Source organism: Molossus molossus, unplaced genomic scaffold (assembly GCF_014108415.1).
Source record: "Molossus molossus isolate mMolMol1 unplaced genomic scaffold, mMolMol1.p scaffold_m16_p_3, whole genome shotgun sequence".
In the NCBI taxonomy this organism is placed as follows: Eukaryota; Metazoa; Chordata; class Mammalia; order Chiroptera; family Molossidae; genus Molossus; species Molossus molossus.
The window spans coordinates 127,959,914-127,979,318 of NW_023425366.1; the positions used below are offsets into that span (position 1 = coordinate 127,959,914).

Genomic DNA, 19,405 nt, shown 5'->3' on the forward strand with positions numbered 1-19,405 from the left:
CCTCTGTGCACATTGGGTCCAAGCACCAGTGTTTGGTTATAAAGCTGACTCAGATATGCAACCAGGACTGAGACTCGCGGAACTCAGGGGGAGCAGGGAGAGGGGCGGCCCCGCGGGGGGACAGCATGTGCCAGTGCCTAGTGTTGGGAGGGCTGCTGGGGCACAAGGGAGTGAAGGAAGAGAGCTCAGAAAAAGGCGAGAGGAACAGGCCCACAGCATTACGAGCGGGGCGACCACGTCATCTACCTTCCAAAGGGGACCCTCGAGAACGACGCGGCACAGACTCTTTGGGGTTTCAATGCAATGGAACAGCCGAGTGTGCTCAGGGGCAAGCTTGGCGAAGGGAGATGTACGATGACCCTGCTCATAAGCCACACCAAAGACTAATGACTTGGTGCCAAGGCAGAGGGAAACACCGACATGTTTCCACAAGAACAATGACATGCTCACATCTGATGCTCAAAAAGATGACTCCACAGCAATGTGGAGATGACAGACAGGTGAGACAGAGAGGAGTCAGGGAAACAGGACAGGAAGCTTCCAGTCCAGGGAGGTTGAGTGCAGTCCAGACCGGGATCTCTCCGGGAGGATGCAGAAGTGGGTAGCAGCATATCGTGGTGGTCAAAAGCAGGCTCTAGGGCCAGGTCACATTCAAATCCAGGCTCTGGTTCTTATTAGTCATGTGACTTGGTAAGTTGGGCATAAAAGAGTAACTTCCTCGTAGGGTGAGGCTGCCATGAGTCACTTAGAATAGCAGCTGGCATGTGGCAGGTGCTACGTAAGTTATGATGTTGGAGGTACAAGAGGATTTGGCAGCAAGCAGGTTGGGACTGTCTGGGAGCGTGGAGGAAACACCCCTAAGACTTCACCATCGCTCAGTGGGATCTGAAGATTCACAGTTAGGGGGCCAAGAGGATCAAAGACAGAAAGCTGCATGAGGAAGGGCTGAGATGCAGAATTAAGACTTAAAGAACCAAGACTTAAAAGCCAAGTTTGAGCAAAACGGGTCCACGATTGTGGGTCAAGCAAACACTTACATAACGCGGCAGGCACTGTCTTAAACTCTTTGCACATATTAATGTGTTTAAAATTCATAGGTTCCCTATGAAGTAGGTGTATTATCACCCTCATCATGAACATGAAGAAACAGGGACACAGAGAAGTTAAGTGACTTACTCAAAGTCACACAGCTAGTAAGTAGCAGAGCCGAGGTCTGGACCCAGGTGCCATGCTCTTCAACATGCAAGACCACCAACCTGAGCCTGCACATTTCACTCTGCCATCACCCCCAAGCAACCATTGAAAGTTCCAGAAAGCATTGTAGAAAAATAGGGGAATGGATTTCAGCCCAGAAATCAGGGCAGGTGCCAAGCAAAAGCCAGAAATGCTTCAAATGCCTTTCAATGTACAGTAAAAATGGGGCTTGGCTGGAGGGAAGGCAGCCTGGCCTGATTCTCCCAATCTAACATCTGAGGGTGGCGTGGGTGACTGACCCAACACAGGGAGCCAAGGTGAACCTCCACAGGGGCCTCTGCAGTCCTGGGCCTCCGAGCTACTCAAAAAATACACAATGGTGAGTGACCCCCTCTCAAAGCCTTTGGGGGAAGCCAACCACCTGCAGATCCCACCCTACATGGCCAGTACTAAATCCAGGAGGAGGCGCTGCGGCAGCTGGTTGCTCACCAGGGCTGTGCCCAGGGTCAGAGAAATGGGGACAGCCCAGCCAATGGAAAGCTCAACCACACTGCCAGGGAAAGGGACCTCTTCATGCTTTTAGAGCTCCCCATCTTGAACTGTTGCTCCCTCTCTACTCCCCAAAGAAGGCTTTGACTCAGTCTATGTTTTCCCTTCTCCCTTCATGGTCCTTCTGCTGACAGTCTGGCCTCCAAATGCAGACATGGTAACCTGGTGTCCACATAGTGAGTCCAGCCCACAAATGCGCTTCAAATACACCACAGTTGTAGTTATTGAAGTATTTGTCAACATCTAAAATTAGGAGATTCAGACTTCTCTTAAAAAATTGGAAAATCTGGACCTCAGCCCTTTAAATAGGGATAAGAAAAAAGGAGCCGAGTAGGTGGCGGCCCCTTTTGGACAGGAGGCACAGCACCAGATGGACAGTTGTGTTTACCTGTCCTCACACACTTGACTAATTGTGTTTACCTGCCTGACCCGGCTGGCTTCGAAGCTGACCAGCCAGGAAAATGGGATGCTGCACATCATTTCAAAGTCATGTGGCCACAAACAAAATATTGGGGAAAGCAGCCAAACCAAGAGAAAGCCAACTCTCTAACCCCATTTGTACTGAGTTCAAACGCAGGCACACGGCTGGCCAGAGGCTGCACCACTCTGCGTCCCCACCAGGAGTGTGCAAGGGCTCCAGTCTCCATGCCTGCCAACACGCGTGGTCTTCGGGGTTATTTATTATTTATTTATTTTTAATCCTCACCAGAGATACTTTTCCATTTATCTTCAGATAGATTGGAAGGGAGAGAGAGAGAAAAATTGATGTGAGAGAGACACATTGTTGGCTGCCTCCTGCACGACCCTGACCAGGGCCAGGGACCAAACTGAAACCCAGGTACGTGTCCTTGACCGGAATCAAACCCGTGACTCTTTGGTCCATGGGCCGACAGTCTAACTGCTGAGCCAAACCGGCCAGGGTTTATTTTTCAAACAGTCATCCTACCAGGGGTGAGGTGCTATCGCACTGTGGGTTTGAGTCCCATTTCCTGATGATCAGTGGCCTTGAGCATTTTTTCATATACCTGTTGACTATTTGCCTGTCTTCCTTGGAGAAATATCTATTCAAGTCCCTAGCCCATTTGGAGGTTCCTCAGAAGACAAAAAAAATGGAGCTACCATATAATCCAGCAATTCTGCTTCTGGGTATGTATCCAAAAGAACTGAAGTCAGGATCTCAGCGGGATTCTAGCCCGGCCACGGTCACTGCGGCTTGGTCCTCGCGACGCAAGGCACGGCAGCAACCTAAACGCCCACTGGCAGACACGTGGACAAAGAAAACAGGGTAGATACATACAACAGGATACTTTTCCAGCTTTAAAAAGAAGGAAATTCTGCAACACGGGCAACATGGATGAACTTGGAGAACACTGTGCTAAGTGAAATAAGCCAGACACAGAAAGACTGCGTGACTCCACGTGTATGAGGTGTCAGCAGAGTCGAACCACAGGACTGAAGGGTGGAATGGCGGGCGCCAGGAGTGGGGAGGACGTGGGAGTCACTAGCACCGGCATGAGCTCCCGTTACCGAGAGGAATGAGCCCAGGGCTCTGCGGACCGAGCGGCAGCTAGCTGCACTGTCGGACGCGTGGAGAGGGCGGATCTCATGTTGCGTGTTCTTTCCCAAATACAATAAACAGTTCAAGGGAAAACCAGCAGGCAAACTGCTGTTGACCTCGCAGGCAGGGTTGGACGTGTGGGGACTAGAAGGGAGCACAGAGGGCTTCTGGGGTTCTGGTTACAGAGAAATGCTCACTGTATGACAATGTATCAACGTGAACACTTTTCATGTACAATAAAGAATTTTCAAAAACCATGTGGCCAGCCCAGACTGAAACTGGACTCTTTAAATCCAAATTCTAAATTCCTAGAAGAGGGAGGCAGGTCGTTCAAGCTCGGGGCAGGTGTCCACGCGCATCGACCAAATGGGGCGGAGGCTGTGGGGCCAGCACTTCTGGGGGTGCTTATCTGGACAGGCAGTTCTCAGAGCAAAGGGTGTCTACTTCAGTCAGATATGCGCAGGTGGGCAGGGCTGAGGTCAGAAGCAGTTTGGGGTACAGAGTAAGAACACACATCTGGGGGCTGGGCCGCCTGGGTTTGGATCCTGGCTCTACCACTCTGGTCATGTGATTTTGGTAAGTCACTTAGTCTCTGAGTGCCTCAGCTTCCATATCTGCAAATTGGGGATAACAACAATGGTACTTACCTCATAGAGTGAAATAAAAAATAAAGAGTTATTACATGTAAAGTGCTTACAACAGAATCATCTCTATGAATGCTGGCTCTTGGATGTGTGTGTGTTTTTAATACTTGAGAATCTCAGACTCCCAACCCAGCAGAGGCGGGGGCAGCTCCGGGGATGAAAAGTCAGAGAAGGAAGCCCGGAAACGCGGCCCCTGCACTCCAGGACCAGTGCCTCCCACACCCTTCCAGGCTGCTCTCCGCAGGGTCACCTGCCCTTGATTCTCTATCCCCCCAAGTCTGCAGGCTGCCGAGAAGCAAGCCGTGCTGGCCTGAGCATGTGGTTTCTGCATCCCACAAACCACCGCCGGCACATGGCAAACGGGGCAGGATCGTGAGAGTTCACAGTCAAAGAATCGTGTTTCATCACCTTACTATCATTTTATTAGACTCTTCCTCCACCAGCCCATGGGAGGTGCCTCTGTCCTCCCCTTTTTGTGGCGAGCAAGACAGCTGTACACCGCGCCAAAGACAAGGCTGGGTTCTGGAAACTCACACTAAGACTCCAAAGGACCACTGGTGGTAAGAACAGGAATCAGCACCACTGTGCAGGCACAGCACAGAGCCTCCACTGTGCATAGTCCGTCTAACCCTCACCTGACCCGCCAGGAGGGTGCTATTCTACCCTATTTTTACACTTGAGGAAACTGAGGTGGAGAGGGTAGGTAACTAGCCCAGGGTTATTCAGCTGGGTGGTGGCAAACCTGGAATTCAAACCCAGCTATTTTGGTTTCGGAGCCCTTACACAATCTTGCCTTATGATGGTTTCCGAACGTGGCTACCCATCAGAATTACCTGGAGGACTTCACAGATTCCCAAGCCCTTGTCTGTATCTCTTCGGGTGAGGTCCCTTTTTAGCGGGCTACCCCAATAATCCTTCAGCAGTCAACCTGTCTGCATTCTGAAAAGCAGCATTTAGAAACTGCAGTGGACGTGTGCTGTTTCGACCTGCTCAACATCTCTGCTTCCTCCTTGGCAGGAGTGCCTCAATCCCCCGTCAAATACCCAGCCCCCGCCCCACACTGTGCTTACCCTTGGAGGGAACACCTTGAACCCCAACCAAGGGTTGGTCAGATAACCTGAGGTCGACCAGACCATCTCTCTCCCTCTGGAATTTGAATTTAGGACCAAAGCAACATAAGAATCCAAATCCAATATAGCTGGTGTGGTGACCGGCTTCCTCCAGGTCCCTGGAGAACGTGAGACCCTTCCCAATACATTCCTTCCTGACTTAAGTTAGGCAGAGGTGGTTTGGTGCATGCAACCAAGCGACACCAGTTAAAAGAAGAGCTGCCAGTGTGGTAGAGCAGTCTCATGAGTTTTGAAAAACAGGTGGACACCAGTATAGACACCACCCAAATCTAAGATCTAGACATTTCCATCAGCCCGACATTGTGACACGCTGATCACTGCACAGCATCTCATCCTGCGGGTACATTACACGTACACAAACCCTGGCTGGCAGCATTCAGGGTCTTCCCACGTGTGTGCCAGTGTGAAGGCTGATGCAGGGACCACTCCAGCTCAGTACAAGCACATGCCTTAAATAAATCCTCAGCAAAAAGTCCCACAATTGTAATTCTTAGGTCACAAAGGATCAGGTTTAGTAATTCTTTGGTCAAAAGGTCATTAAGGCTTCTAATCATGTGGTCATTTTCTCTTCAGAGAGAGTACAGTGATTTGCACACTCACCAGTAATATTTCAGAGTGCATCCCCTTCCTCCTCTTCATGCTTCTGCTGTCCCCGATCTTTGGATATTATTACTAAGACCATGTTTTATATTTATGTGTGTCTTGTGGTATATCTTTGCCCCTTTTATTTTAACCCCTGTTCTAAGTTTCTCTTATACTTTTCCTAGAAGTATACACTGTTTATCTACTCTGGTGGTCTTTGCCTGTTAGTAGAGAACTTCAAGTCATTTATATTGGTGAGATAACAGATACCCGACTTCCACCATCGTAACCCGTACTCTCCAGATTGTATAGTTCCTTGCTGGTTCATTTTTATCTTCATGCCTATATTTTGTTATACTGATCAACATTTTTTCTGCTACTTTTATCTCTAAGTTGTTTCTTTCGCATTAAAAAATAAAGTCAACTTGAACTAATATGTCTATGCCAAGAATAAAATAGCATTAAACATTTTATTTAGGAATTGTTCATCTAGACTAGTCATTTTCAACTGGTGTACCACAAGAATCTTTAAAACATGCAGTACCTGCCCAGCCGGTGTGGCTCAGTGGACTGAGCATCGTCCCGTGACTGAGAGGTCCCAGTTTGATTCCTGGTCAGGGCACATGCCTGGGTTTTGGGCTCGATCCCCAATAGGGGGTGTGCAGGAGGCAGCCAATCTATGTATCTCTCTCACATTTATATGTCTATCTCTCGCTCTAAAAAATCAATAAAAACATTTGTGTGAAAAAAACATGCAGTACCTGACTAATCAGGGGCACTGACCTCTTTTCCCTTAGATTATCAAATTTAAAAAATGACAAAAGCCTACATAATAGCCATCTGGTGTGAATGAATCAAAATTATACCTATTTTTAGTCAGATAGGTAAAAAATACATTTTTGTGGGCTGTAGAATTTTAGTATTTAGTTTGTGTGCCATGAGATGTAAAAGGTCGAAAACTGCTGATCTAGACACACAGTTCACTATAGTTTACTTTTTTATTAGGTGATGCTGGTTGCTGTGGTCAAGTTAGCTCACAGTGATGAACTGGCAGCTGCTGATCTCATCAGCGCCTCCGCGCCTCCCAGCCTCCTTCCTGCAGCAGGCACCGCTCCGAGATGAGTCCTCACCGCCCAGGCCCGACCAGCGCGGAAGTGCGTTCTCCTGACCCAGGACCAGCCGAAGCCTCCCTGAGACGGACTGTCAACGCACGGAGTAAGAAGGCCGCTTCTACCACTAGGGTTTCTATCTTTCCAAAGGGTCGGCTATGACCAGGTTGACAGAGGTTTCTGCAGACATGTCCTGTCTACAGTCGGAGCAAATGAGGCCGCGACATGTCCGTCGGAGACCCAGGAGGAAACAGGCACACTCAAGAGAATCTAAGAACGTTTCCATAGAAGGGCTGTCTAGGGAGGTATGGGCATGGTGTTGGGAAAGCCAAACTGGGGCCAGAACAGCAAAGGGACACAGTGAGAGAGCAGTTCATGGGCGCAGAGGGAGAGAACTGTGGGAAGCCTGCCGTCAGCAACCTGCCGTCGGAGGGCTGAGCCCCACGACACACGTCCTGGGCTCCCTCTTCTCACCCTCCAATCTCCTTTGGTCTCTGCCCTCGCTCCCAGCCAGAAGGCAGGCAACCCAACTGACGTAGCCTTGCAGGCCAGTCTCGGGGAGAGTGCAGAGTGGGCCTGGGGGGCTGGCAGGGCAGCCGCGGTCAGTGTGGTAGATCAGAAAGGGGCCAGAAACCCCCGTTTCCGCACGCGTGTCTGCACTGACTTTGCAGCTCCTCCCGTCCGGAGGTGAAGTCTGCTTCTCCACCCCGCCTCTGGCCTTGGCCATCACCAGGGACACACAAATAAAGGCCTGAGAAACACCTGCACTCGGGGACTTCCCTCTCGGGCTGTGATGGAACGCTGAGAGCGGCGCGTGGCGAGCTGCAGCCAGCCCCGGGAGCACCGAGGGGCCCACAGCCTGCCGGCCGCCAGCGCACTTGAGGCTGTCCTGGAGACTGTGACCTGTGCCTAATAGGAAGAAATAGGCCTTCATCCCAATTCTGGTCAGAGTTCCTAAACCCCTTGGGATTTCCTGCGATGACAGGGATAAAGGTGGTTCGGTTACATTAATGAGGTGAGTTTTAGAAAGTACACCTGGATGGGGGCTGGTTGCCAGAGGAACCAACCATGTGACTTCAGGGTTGAAACTTTCCGTCCAACCCCCTGACTTCTGGGCCTAAAGACTGAGTTCGATCACCAATGACCAATAGTTTCTTTTTTCTTTTTAATCCTCACTTGAGGACATTTTTGCATTTATCTTCAGACAGAGCAGGGGGGAGAGAGAGAGAAACATCGACATGAAAGAGACACATCGAGAAGCCCTGGCCGGTTTGGCTCAGCGGTTAGAGCATCGGCCTGCAGTCTGGAAGAGACACATCGAGTGGCTGCCACCCACATGACCCCAACCGGGGCCGGGGACAAACTGCAACCGAAGTACATGCTGTTAGCGGGAGCCGAACTCCAGACTCTCTGGTCCATGGGCCGACGCTCTAACCGCTCAGCCAAACCGGCCAGGGCACCAGTGACCAGTAGTTTCAATCAATTGTGCCGACGTGATGAATCCGCCATAAAGACCCAAGAGGACGGGTTCAGGCCAGTGGACGCGTGAAGCTCTCTGCTCCTCCTCAGCGTCCTACCCATGAGCCAATATCTTTCTATTGCTGATCTGAGTTGGATTCTCTCACTTTCAGTTAAAATATTGTGAAGCTTTACTTTTTCTCTGTGATCTGATTCGGTTTAAAACGAACAGAAATCCTTCATTCCTCTAAAGTTTCAAGTACTTTCCCCAAGAAGCCTCTCAGGCGGGGCTTTGGGAGGAGAAACACTTCTCGGGCAACGTTCTCCTTTCCGTGTTGGTTATTCCCCGATTCTGGTTTTCATTGTCTTCTTCAGACAAAATTGGCGACTTGAAATTTCCTAGAAAACCATCCATTTACTTCTACCAGATTTTCAAACACATTAGCATTTATCTACATGTTATTCTTAATGTATAACTATAACATATTCTTTCCAAATTTCCTTTTATTTAATCTGCAACGTTCAACACATTTTATCATTTTTAAGTACCTGTTCACAAGGTAAGACTTGGTCCAGAAGCACAAGGGCACGCCCACTCCCTTCACCGGCCCTGACTCAGTGATGGCATCGGGAGGGCGTGGCACATTAACGATGGATTTTATTCAACACCTTGATTATAAATAGTAATAAATTATTTCTAGCCCTGGCCAGTTCGGCTCAGCGGTTAGAGTGTTGGCCTGCGGTCTGGAGAGATCCGGGTTCAGTTCCCGCTAAGGGCACGTACCTCGGTTGCAGTTTGTCCCCGGCCCTGGTTGGGTCGTGTGGGTGGCAGCCGCTCAATGTGTCCCTTTCACATTGATGTTTCTCTCTCTCTCTCTCTCTCTTCCTCTCTCTCCTTCCTACTCTATCTGAACAAAAAATGTCCTCAGATGAGGATAAAAAAAAAAAAATTATTTCTAAAACCATAACATTTTGAAGGAAGTATTTTTTAGAGAAACCTGCTAAGGAATCCTGTGCTGCTTGGCACAGAGCCCCACTCCATAAGTACTGTGATTAGCTGTTATTCCTTGGCAGGTCAGAGGGTAATCTCCAGCCCTTTTTGAGCCAGAAGACGCCTCCAGGTACTGATAGAAATTTAGAAACCGTTTACTGACCGCCTTCTTTGGGCCAGACACTCTTCCAGATGTAGCTCAATCAGTGCCGCAGTGAATACGCACCAAACAAGTACGATTTAGGTATTATTCCCTCACTTTAAAGATACAAACTCAGTGTCACAGACCAATTATTTTCCCAAGATCACTGAACAGTAAAGGGCAATGCTGGGATTCAACAGCCAAGTTCTCCAGCTCCAACGTCCAGGTTCTTTTCTCAGCATTGCACCAGAGTTTGAGGTTCGGGGAATAGTAACATCTCCGTACAGTCATGTTCTGGGTACAGTCAGGCAGAGAGCTGTCATGCATTCATTGCTAGGGAGAGAGGGGGAGCAACCGACATGCCCTTGGCTCCGTGTATCGGGGCTTTACTGTGTGACAGGCACGGTACTAAACACTTTCATGCAATGGTTTTTTGGGTTTTTTGGATGGAGAAACAAGTTGATTTTCTCTCTCTCTTTCTCACCTTTCCTCTCTCTCTCTAATTTTTTTTTTAATATTTATTTTTTTATTTTATTTTTGTTACAGATGTTTCTCCTTTATTACCCCACTGACACCCTCCTCCCCATTCCCCAACCCCGTCCCCGACTTTGTTGTCTGTGTCCATTGGTTATGCGTACATGCATATAAGTTCTGTGGTTTATCTCTTCCCTCCCCTCCCACCCCCTCTTCTGAGGGTTCAGTCTGTACCCTACTGCCACGTCTCTGGGTCTACCCTATTCCTCAGACTGTTATGAGCATTATATTACACAAATAAGTGAGATCATGTAATATTTGTCTTTCTCTGCTTGGCTTGTTTCGCTTAAGATAATACTTTCCAGGTCCCTCCATGTCATCTCAAAGGATAAGAGATCTTTCTTTCTTACAGCTGCATAGTACTCCATTGTGTATCTATTCTAAAGCTTTTTTATCCATTCCTCTACTGATGGACACTTGGGCTGTTTCCAGATCTCAGCTATTGTAAATAGTGCTGCTATGGACATGGGGGTACATGTATTCTTTCTGATTGGTGTTTCAGGCTTCTTAGGGTATATTCCTAGAAGTGGGATCACTGGGTCAAATGGCAGTTCAATTTTTAATTTTTTGAGGTAACACCATATTGATTTCCATAGTGGCTGCACCAGTCTGCATTCCCACCAGCAGTGTACTAGAGTCCCCTTTTCTCCACACCCTCAGCAACACTTGTTGTTTGATGATTTGTTGATGGCGGCCATTCTGACAGGTGTGAGGTGATACCTCATTGTTGTTTTAATTTGCATCTCCCTGATGATTAGTGATGTTGAGCATTTCTTCATATGTCTCTTGGCCATTTGTATGTCCTGTTTGGAGAGGTGTCTATTTAGGTCCTCTGCCCATTTTTAAATTGGTTCTTTGTCTTCCTTTTGATGAGCTGTATGAGCACTCTCTATATATTGGAAATTAACCCCTTATGTGATGTATCATTGGCAATGATGTTCTCCCATACAGTGGGTTGCCTTTCCATTTTGATGGTTATTTCTTTTGCTGTGCAGAAGCTTTTTAGTTTGATGTAGTCCCATGTGTTCATTTTTTCCTTTGTTTCTGTTGCCTTAGGTGATGTATCAGTGAAAATTCTGCTGCATATGATGTCAGAAATTTTGTCATGCAGTGGGTTTTTAATCCTTTAATTTTTTACAACTTTTTCATTTTAAGGATTAAAACATTATTATTACAGACTTACATGGTTGGTACTAATATTCCAATTTATAGACATGAAAACTGAGCCACAGAAGAAAATGGTATAACCAAGGTCCCTTAGAGAGTAACTGGCAGAGTCGGGCCCTGACCCTGAGTCTGACTCCAGACTCCCCACTCTTACCCACCACGTCTCTGGGCATGATCAGTAGATTGCCCAACTTCCCATTTGCAGCTGAAGGTGGCCAGGTCCGCCAGGCATCTGGGGCAGGAAATAAGCGAGGTGTGCTCTCTGGAAAAGGTCATCCACAACCTCTGAATGACCCCGAGACCTGTGGCTTTTCTAGGAAATCCAGTGTGATGTCTCCAGAGGTTCTGCTCTCAGTGGCCTTTGGAGTCAGCAAGATCTGCAGTAGATTTACCAGAGATCTTCCCTCTTGTGGAGAGTGAAATCTGGGCTTGACCAAGAGACTACTTTATCCAGTGGGACACAATCAAACATGATGCACAGGCCAGGGCCACCGTGTGAATAAGCCAGAGATGGCTAGCCAGCTGGAGGGTGCAAGCCACATGGAGAACCAAGGTTCCCAGGCCAACAACTTGCTCACTCCAGTTACATGAGCCGGGCCATCCTAGCTCACCCTCCACCAGAGAGCCACCAACACAGGTGAGGCTAAATGTTGTGCCCAGGGCGAGTACCTCATCTGACTCACCCTAGTTCCAGCCAGCCCACAGAGACAACTCCTCTCTTTCTTGTTCTAAGATCTCTCAGGAGGCTGTGCATGAGGTCAGCATTGTAAGTGATGGGTAGCTATAACATCCACACCTAACACTTGAATGCTCCATGAGAGAGCAGAATTGGAAGTTACCAACCAGGGAAGGCACCAAGAACTGGGAGGATACCTGTAGGTGACCAGAAGTACCAGCTAGGAGTTCTGCCATGTTGACTGCCCATATACGTCTATTCCCATTGGTACTGAATAACTGGGTCAGTAGCTGGGTTCACTGGGACAGTGCCCAGTCCATAAAGTTCCTCAGGTGGACTAATGTTCCATGATTTGGACCTCTCTGCAAAAGACAAAGTTCTAATCTCCAGCATATCCCCTCGCTCAGACTGGGCTTGGAAAGGCAGGGGCACAGAGAGAGCCCAGCACACTCCTTTGTCATGGGTGGAGACTGCTCTGCTGCCCCACCAGCTTGCCCACACCGCTCCTCCAAGGCCACACAGGAGGAGGGCACTCCTCCAAACCTGCATGAGCCTCAGGGGCAGCCAAAAAGAGCCTGGCCAGGTTGGTGAGCAGGTGTGGGCAGATCTTTAATCATGCCTTCAGCCATGGACAAAAAAATGTTCAATGAACTGAGAATCAAACCAATTCAGTTGTTTGGACCAATTCATCATCCTTAGTGCCAACCAACCTTCTGGGAACTGTGTCCAGAGATAGGATCATCCCAGGGAGGCTGCCAAATCCCACGCATGCCAACGGCAGGGGGTGCTTCCGGCTCTCCCCACGCCAAGGTACGACGGCTGCACAGTGCGTGCACACCGAGAGGCCGCCTACCACTGCGGGCCGCACGCTGCTAGGGAGGACGGCCAGGTGGTGAGAGCCCGCGCAATCTCCACGGACGTCTTTCCCTGCCGCCTGCTGTCACTGGCGCGGTCTTCCTCACACAGATGGCTCTGTCCTCACTGCTTTACAGAGGTTTACACGATGGCTACTCATGACAATGCTGTAAGTCAGGGGCTTATTTTATCCATTTTCAGCTGAGGAAGCTAAGGCACAGAGAGATTTAAGTCATGTGCCAAAGGTCACATATATTTGAGCCTGGGAATGCCGGCTCCATGGTCTGTGACTCCTAACCGACTCCCAGTACTTCTTCCCGTTTCTCCTGAGGGACCACCTCTCCCCGACTGAAATTAGGGGGTAGGCACATGGGCCCTCCTGCCCAGGAGTAGACACGTGGCCAGGTCTGGCCAATCAGCACAGCCATCCTGCTGGTGGCACGTGACTCACGGCCCAATGAGACTTGAGCTCCTGCCCCTGGAGCTGTGCCATGAAGTGCACGGGAACAGCGCTGCGGCCTCCACCTGCGGAGGCAGAAACACGGTCCCGAGCCTCACACCAGGAGGATGACGTTCCGAGGCCTCATTTCTGCACCTGATCCAGGGGTCTGATGCCAGTCTACCCCTTGGGCTCTTCCGGTTCGGGGACCAAGAATTTCTCTTTTAACATAAGCCAGTTTGAGCTGAGTTTCTGTCTTAGGCAACAGAAAAAGTCCACGAATACAGGGTGGGGGAAAATGGGTGCACAGCTGTTCATGTGGAAAATAATACAGTAATTAATAAATAATAATGACACAAGAGTCGACTCTTCCGCACACTCACAGCTGAACATCGAGGGCCGCTCGCCCGCGCGGACAGCACAGAAACGCCACCTCTGGGCTGCCCGTGGTCAAGCCTCCGTGTGCGTGCACGTTCAGGGCTGCCCCCCAACTTCCCGCCTGTGTCCCTGGGGATGCGAGGAGGAGCCGCATCGGAAGGCCAGGGGCCGTGATCTGAGGGAAGGTGGCCGACGGTCCGTCCTCATGGCTGCGGACAGGCCGGTAAGGACGTGGTGGTCGAGCTGCTGGAGTTGACCCCAAGCCCCAGGGTCCGCGCAGGGCGGCTGCGGCTCGAGCCTAGGGCAGTGGTGCCGCGGCGGCAGATGCGCCTGGTTTGCAGGGACATGGCAGGCGGCCATTTGCGAAGGGGTGCGAGAGCCCACAAGTCCAGCGACACAGGGACACCACGAGGCGGCTGTGAGGTCTAAGTGGGTAAGAAAGGACCAGCAATGGACAAAGTCCATGCAGGCAGTTCCAGGACAGTGACCCAAAGCAGGACCAAATAAGAGAACTAGTGACCGCTGCACACCGGGGCCGGAACGTGGTCATTACCAGGCAACGGAAGAGCTAAGGGCGGGAAGTCCCCCTAGGACAATCGAGGAGACCTGACCGGGTCCCTTTCCGAGCTTCTTCTCACACGCAGTCCGCGTAAGAGAACTCGGAGGTTGCCCTGGCCGGTTTGGCTCAGCGGTTAGAGCATCGGCCTGCGGTCCGGAGAACTCGGAGGTGGCTCAGCAGCCATTAGTGTCAGCGGTGACTCGGGTCCTTCGCCTCTTCCCCTCCGCTGTGCCCAGCGAGTCTGCCACCTCTCCCTCCCCAGCCCGAAGGTCTGTCGCAGCCACAAGCGGCCGAAGAAAGACATGTCTTCTCTCATCAGAAAGGACAGTCTTTCCAGAGGCCCTGCCCAAGCTTCCCTCACACCCCCAGCAGGACTCCGCGCCCGCCACAAAGCACCGTGGGAAGTCAGGCAGGTTCGGCCTCCAGCCGAGACCCACGCGGAGCAGAGAGGGGCCGGGGCCGAGGGCAGCTGCCGTGGGCATCCACAGCGCACCCACACCTCAGACAGACTCCTACCGAGCGCTGTGCCATCACCTTACCATCACTCACTATTTTCCTCAAATCAGCAGATCTTTGGTTTACCCTAAATACCTTTTCAGGTGGAAAATTTTACATCCCTACTATAAATGCAAAACCTCTGCTAGGTACATTTTTCCAAACCATGTTAAAATAAATTCATAATGATTAAAACCAAAATGATTTGCCTGTTTCACCTAGAAGAATCCCTGGTCCCACCCGCAGGGGTCACAGTGGGGGTGCATAGCAACAGGGCAGAGTCCCGTCCTCCTAACTCCTGGGCCCTGGCACTAGAACTGCCTAGCAAGGAGCTAGGAAGCGCGTGCACAGTGAGGTACCATCCAACCACCGCCCCCGCCCACTGCTCCCCATGCCTCAGCCGTCAAGATGAGAAGACATTTATGAAACTTATATAATCTTATTAACCAATGTCACCCCAATGCATTTAATAAAAATTTAAAGACATTTAGCAAAAGCACAGTGGGGAACTGGCTGGTTTCCTTTGCAATCACACACCCTCTCTAGAAATGTCCTAGTTTTTTGTTTTTTTCCATTAAAATGAAAAACATCTCAGAGGCTGTAAGGACCTTGGAAGGAGACCATCCCAATTTCTTTGTTTCAGTCCTCACGACATTGTGGACAAAGAGAGGTGCCCGGTGCCCGTTACTTACGTCGGAGGCTGGACCCTTGTCGGCGCCCGGGCAGGAGAAAGTGACAAACTCATGGCACCGCTTGTGGACAACAAAGCAGCAGACTGCAAACAAAAAACAAGGTGGGAGGAGGGAGAAGGGAAGTGAGAGGGGGAGGGGAGGGAGGGAGAAAGATGGTTAAAACCTGGACTTCACAAGTAAAGGCTTTATAGCAAAATAAACAATGCCTTCAGGGTCTGCACCTGTCCTTACTGAGGTCCAACTCGTGGCTACACCGATGTTACGTCTTGTAAACTAGTGAAGTTCCTAAAGTACCACAGGTACTCAAAATCACACTCCGTCGAGCATCGCTTCAGTTGCCGGGTTTGGGAACAGAATGTCATTTTTTAGATTGGGCACCACGTGAAGTAGCTGACTTGTGTCTAGGTTCACAATGCATAAGAAATGTGTCTAATTAAACACTAGACCCGCACTCACAGAGATGGCACGGGAGACAGAGTGAGCGGGACGGGCAGACCCACGCCCCGCGTCCCAGGAGCAAGGTCCAGTAAGTGGAGGAGCAGAGGAATCAGCTGCAACGTCTCCGCTGCCACATCAGTGGTTGGCAATCAAGCACGCACACGTGTCCTGTGTTTGAATTTGCGAGTTAGATGCTTCTATGCACGGCTCTACTGTTCGGGGATTGGATCACTTGGGCAAAGGAACTGTCAGAGAATGTACACAAAACAAAACGGAATTTTTTGTTCAAATCTGCTGCAGTTTTATTATTCACTTTAAACCAGCAATTCTCAACCTGTGGGTCACGAGCCCTTTGGGGTCGAACAACCCTTTCACAGGGGTCGCCTGAGACATAACAGTAGAAAAATTACAGTTATGAAGTAGCAACAAAAATAATTTTATGGTTGGGGTCACCACAACGTGAGGAGCTGTATCAAGGGTCGCGGCATCAGGAAGGTGGGAACCAATGTGACTCTAGACTGGGTCCCTGGAGGGCGGTCGCCATGCTGAAGAAACAGCATCTTTCTTTTTTATTTTATTTTTCAGTGAGTTTTACATTCATCATTATTTTGTATTACTTTCAGTTGTACTGATGGTTGCCAGAGGGGAGGGGGCTTGGGGGAGGAGTAAAAGGGTGAAGGGATTAAGAAATACAAATTGGTTGATACAGAATAGTCATGGGACGTAAAGTACAGCATGAAGTACAGGTGGGTACAAGACTTATCGGGATGATCACTTAATAAGTTTTATAATGTCTAATCACTGGGTTGTACACCTGAAACTAATATAATATTGTATGACACCCAACTCAACAAAAGGAAGACAAAGAACCCAATTAAAAAATGGGCTGAGGACCTAAAGAGACACCTCTCCAAAAAGGACATACAAATGGCCAAGAAACAAATGAAAAAATGCTCAACATCACTAGTCATCAGAGAGATACAAATTAAAACAACAATGAGGTATCACTTCACACCTGTCAAATGGCCTCCACCAACAAATCATCAAACAGTGTTGCTGAGGATGTGGAGAAAAGGGGACTCTAGTACACTGCTGGTGGGAATGCAGACTGGTGCAGCCACTATGGAAATCAATATGGTGTTACCTCAAAAAATTAAAAATTGAACTGCCATTTGACCCAGTGATCCCACTTCTAGGAATATACCCTAAGAAGCTTGAAACACCCATCAGAAAGAATATGTGTACCTCCATGTTCATAGCAGCACTATTTACAATAGCTAAGATCTGTAAACAGCCCAAGTGTCCATCAGTAGACAAGGGGATAAAAAAGCTATGATATATGTACGCAATGGAGTACTATGCAGCTGTAAGAAAGAAAGATCTCTTATCCTTTGAAACGACATGGAGGGACCTGGAAAGTATCATCCTAAGCAAAACAAGCCAAGCAGAGAAAGACAAATATCATATGATCTCACTTATTTCTGGAATATAATGAACTAAACAAACTGATGAACAAAATAGACCCAGAGACATAGAAGTAGGGTACAGACTGACAAACCTCAGAAGGGAATGGGGGGAAGAAACCACAGAACTTACATGCATGTACACATAACCGATGGGCATAGACAACAAAGATGGGGATGAGGTGGGGGTGATGGGGAGGAGGGTGTCAATGGGGGGAAAAGAAGAAACAACTGTAAAAAAAAATAAATTAATAAAATAAATAAATAAAAATAAAATACTGGAAAAACTATTGTATGACAACTGTAATGGAAAGTTTTTAAAAATTATTTAAAGTCAAGAAATAAATAAATAAAAGCTATAAAATGTTAAAAACCTGCAAGAGGGAAAAAATAGGGGCAGAGGAGAAACTTATATTCAAAGAGAAGAAACATGTCAACTAAATGCAATATATAAACTTGGATCCTAATTAAAATCAACAACTGGTTTGAAAACTATGAGACAATGTCAGGAAAATGTCTTTCCAAGGATGTGAAGGAACTGGTATTATTGATATCAGGGGGTTATAATTTTGGGGTATGATAATGGTATTGTGGTGTCTTGTTTTTTTTGTGTGTTTTTTTTTTTTTAAATTTATTTTAGAGAGAAAGGAAGGGAGAGGGAGAGAGAGATGGAAACATCGATAAGAGAGAACACCAATTGGCTCCTCCTGCATGCCCCCCACTGGGGATCAGGCCCACAACCTGGGCATGTGCCCTGACCAGGAATCGAACCGGCAACCTCTTGGTGCATGGGTCGACAGTCAACCAGTGAGCCACACCGGCCAGGCTTGTGGTTACCTTTTAATAAGCAATCTTTGTCTTTGTAGCTGTGCCCTGAAATCTTTCTGGATAAAATAATTTCATTCAAAGCAATTCAGTATGACAGGAAGGGATTAGAAAGGGAGGATTACAGATGGAAAAAAGTAAGTCACAGCGGATCATTATGGAACCTGGATGCCGGACACACCGAAGGCTCATGCTATTAATCTGTGTACTTTTCTATGTGCTTGAAATTTTTCATAAATAAAAATTTTAAAACCCTCATGATTGGGAACCAAGAATAGTTCCAAAGGGGCCAATATCTTTTCCTTTTCACTTTATCTTCTTTATATTTTAATATTTGTTGTATTTTATAGTTAATCTATGCTTTGTATAAAGGCGCGCGCGCATGTGTGTGTGTGTGTGTGTGTGTGTGAATGATGAGGAAAACACAGGAGCAGTGGTTAAAAGGCCAGTGGTCATTATTTCTGGGCAGTCGAATTGCAGATTATTTTTACTTTCAAACTTTCATTTTTCTATATTGTTTGAAGTCTTTACAATGAGTATATATTCATTATAATCAGGAAAAATAAGCCTGCTTTCAATAGGCCTACTTTGAAACAGCACAAAGAAAAACAGACCAGGGATTAAAAGACAAGATCCCAGAACTGGAAACGCAGAAGCAGGGCTCATACCAGAACGAACATGTCTAAGAGGAACTTAGCAAACTGGAAGTCTGAATTGAGGGATTCTCCCCAAAGTTCTGGCAAAAAGTGCAAGGAAGAATAAAGAAAATGATACAAAACATGTAAGATAGATCCCAAAAATCTAACCATCTAGAGGACGTTCCGGAGAAAACAACGGCAGAGAAGGAAACAGAAGGGACTTCCCTAAGATTCAGGAGAACCTGAGTCCCGCCTGAGAGGAGCCCCCGGGGCCATGGGCCGGAGAGGACAGCCGGAAGGACAGCGAGGCTCAGGCGCCACTGCAGGGTCCTGGCAGGGCAGGAAGAGGGAAGGGGGAAGGGCGCCAACAAGGGGACAGAATAATCGCAGCATCAGATTTCTCACTGCAACGTTGAATTCTAGACTATGACAGAGCAATATCGTCAAAGGTTTAGGAAAATTCATTTGAAACCTAAAAGCTCCTACAAAACATTCAGGTAAAAGTACAAAATAAAGACATTTCCCGAAATCAAGAACTTAGAATTTTTGCTTCCTATACAAGAAGTATTAGGGTAGATACACACTACCAAAAAAAAAACAAAAACAAAAAAACAAAAACATGAATAAAAGAGGTGTAAGAAATAGTGCTGAGAAAACAGGAAGCTACAGGGAGACAGACAGGAGGGGCCCTCGGTCATAAGAAACAGGGGTGCCAGAGGGGTACAGTGAATATGCTGAGAGTCTTGTCTTGCTCCCCAGAGATTCCAGGTTCTAAGAAAGTGCGCAGAGGACAGACATCACAAGTCCGTGTGAGAACAAGAAGAGAAAGATCATGTCACTCACGGACCACTAAAGATAAAACTGGACAAAGAACACAATCCAACTACAC

The 19,405-nt window shown here is 48.2% G+C and overlaps 1 protein-coding gene across 3 annotated transcripts in view; it reads right to left on the reverse strand.

The window, feature by feature from the left end:
- Positions 1–19,405, reverse strand: part of PRKCB (protein kinase C beta) — a 295,883-nt gene that overhangs the window by 147,856 nt on the left and 128,622 nt on the right. For all 3 annotated transcript variants that reach the window (XR_004961595.1, XM_036278529.1, XM_036278528.1), the window contains exon 3: positions 15,153–15,235. Coding sequence is in view for 2 of the 3 variants with exons in the window: in XM_036278529.1 (XP_036134422.1) it covers positions 15,153–15,235 (83 nt within the window). In the remaining variant the exon portion in view is untranslated. The remainder of the gene's footprint in view (positions 1–15,152; positions 15,236–19,405) is intronic.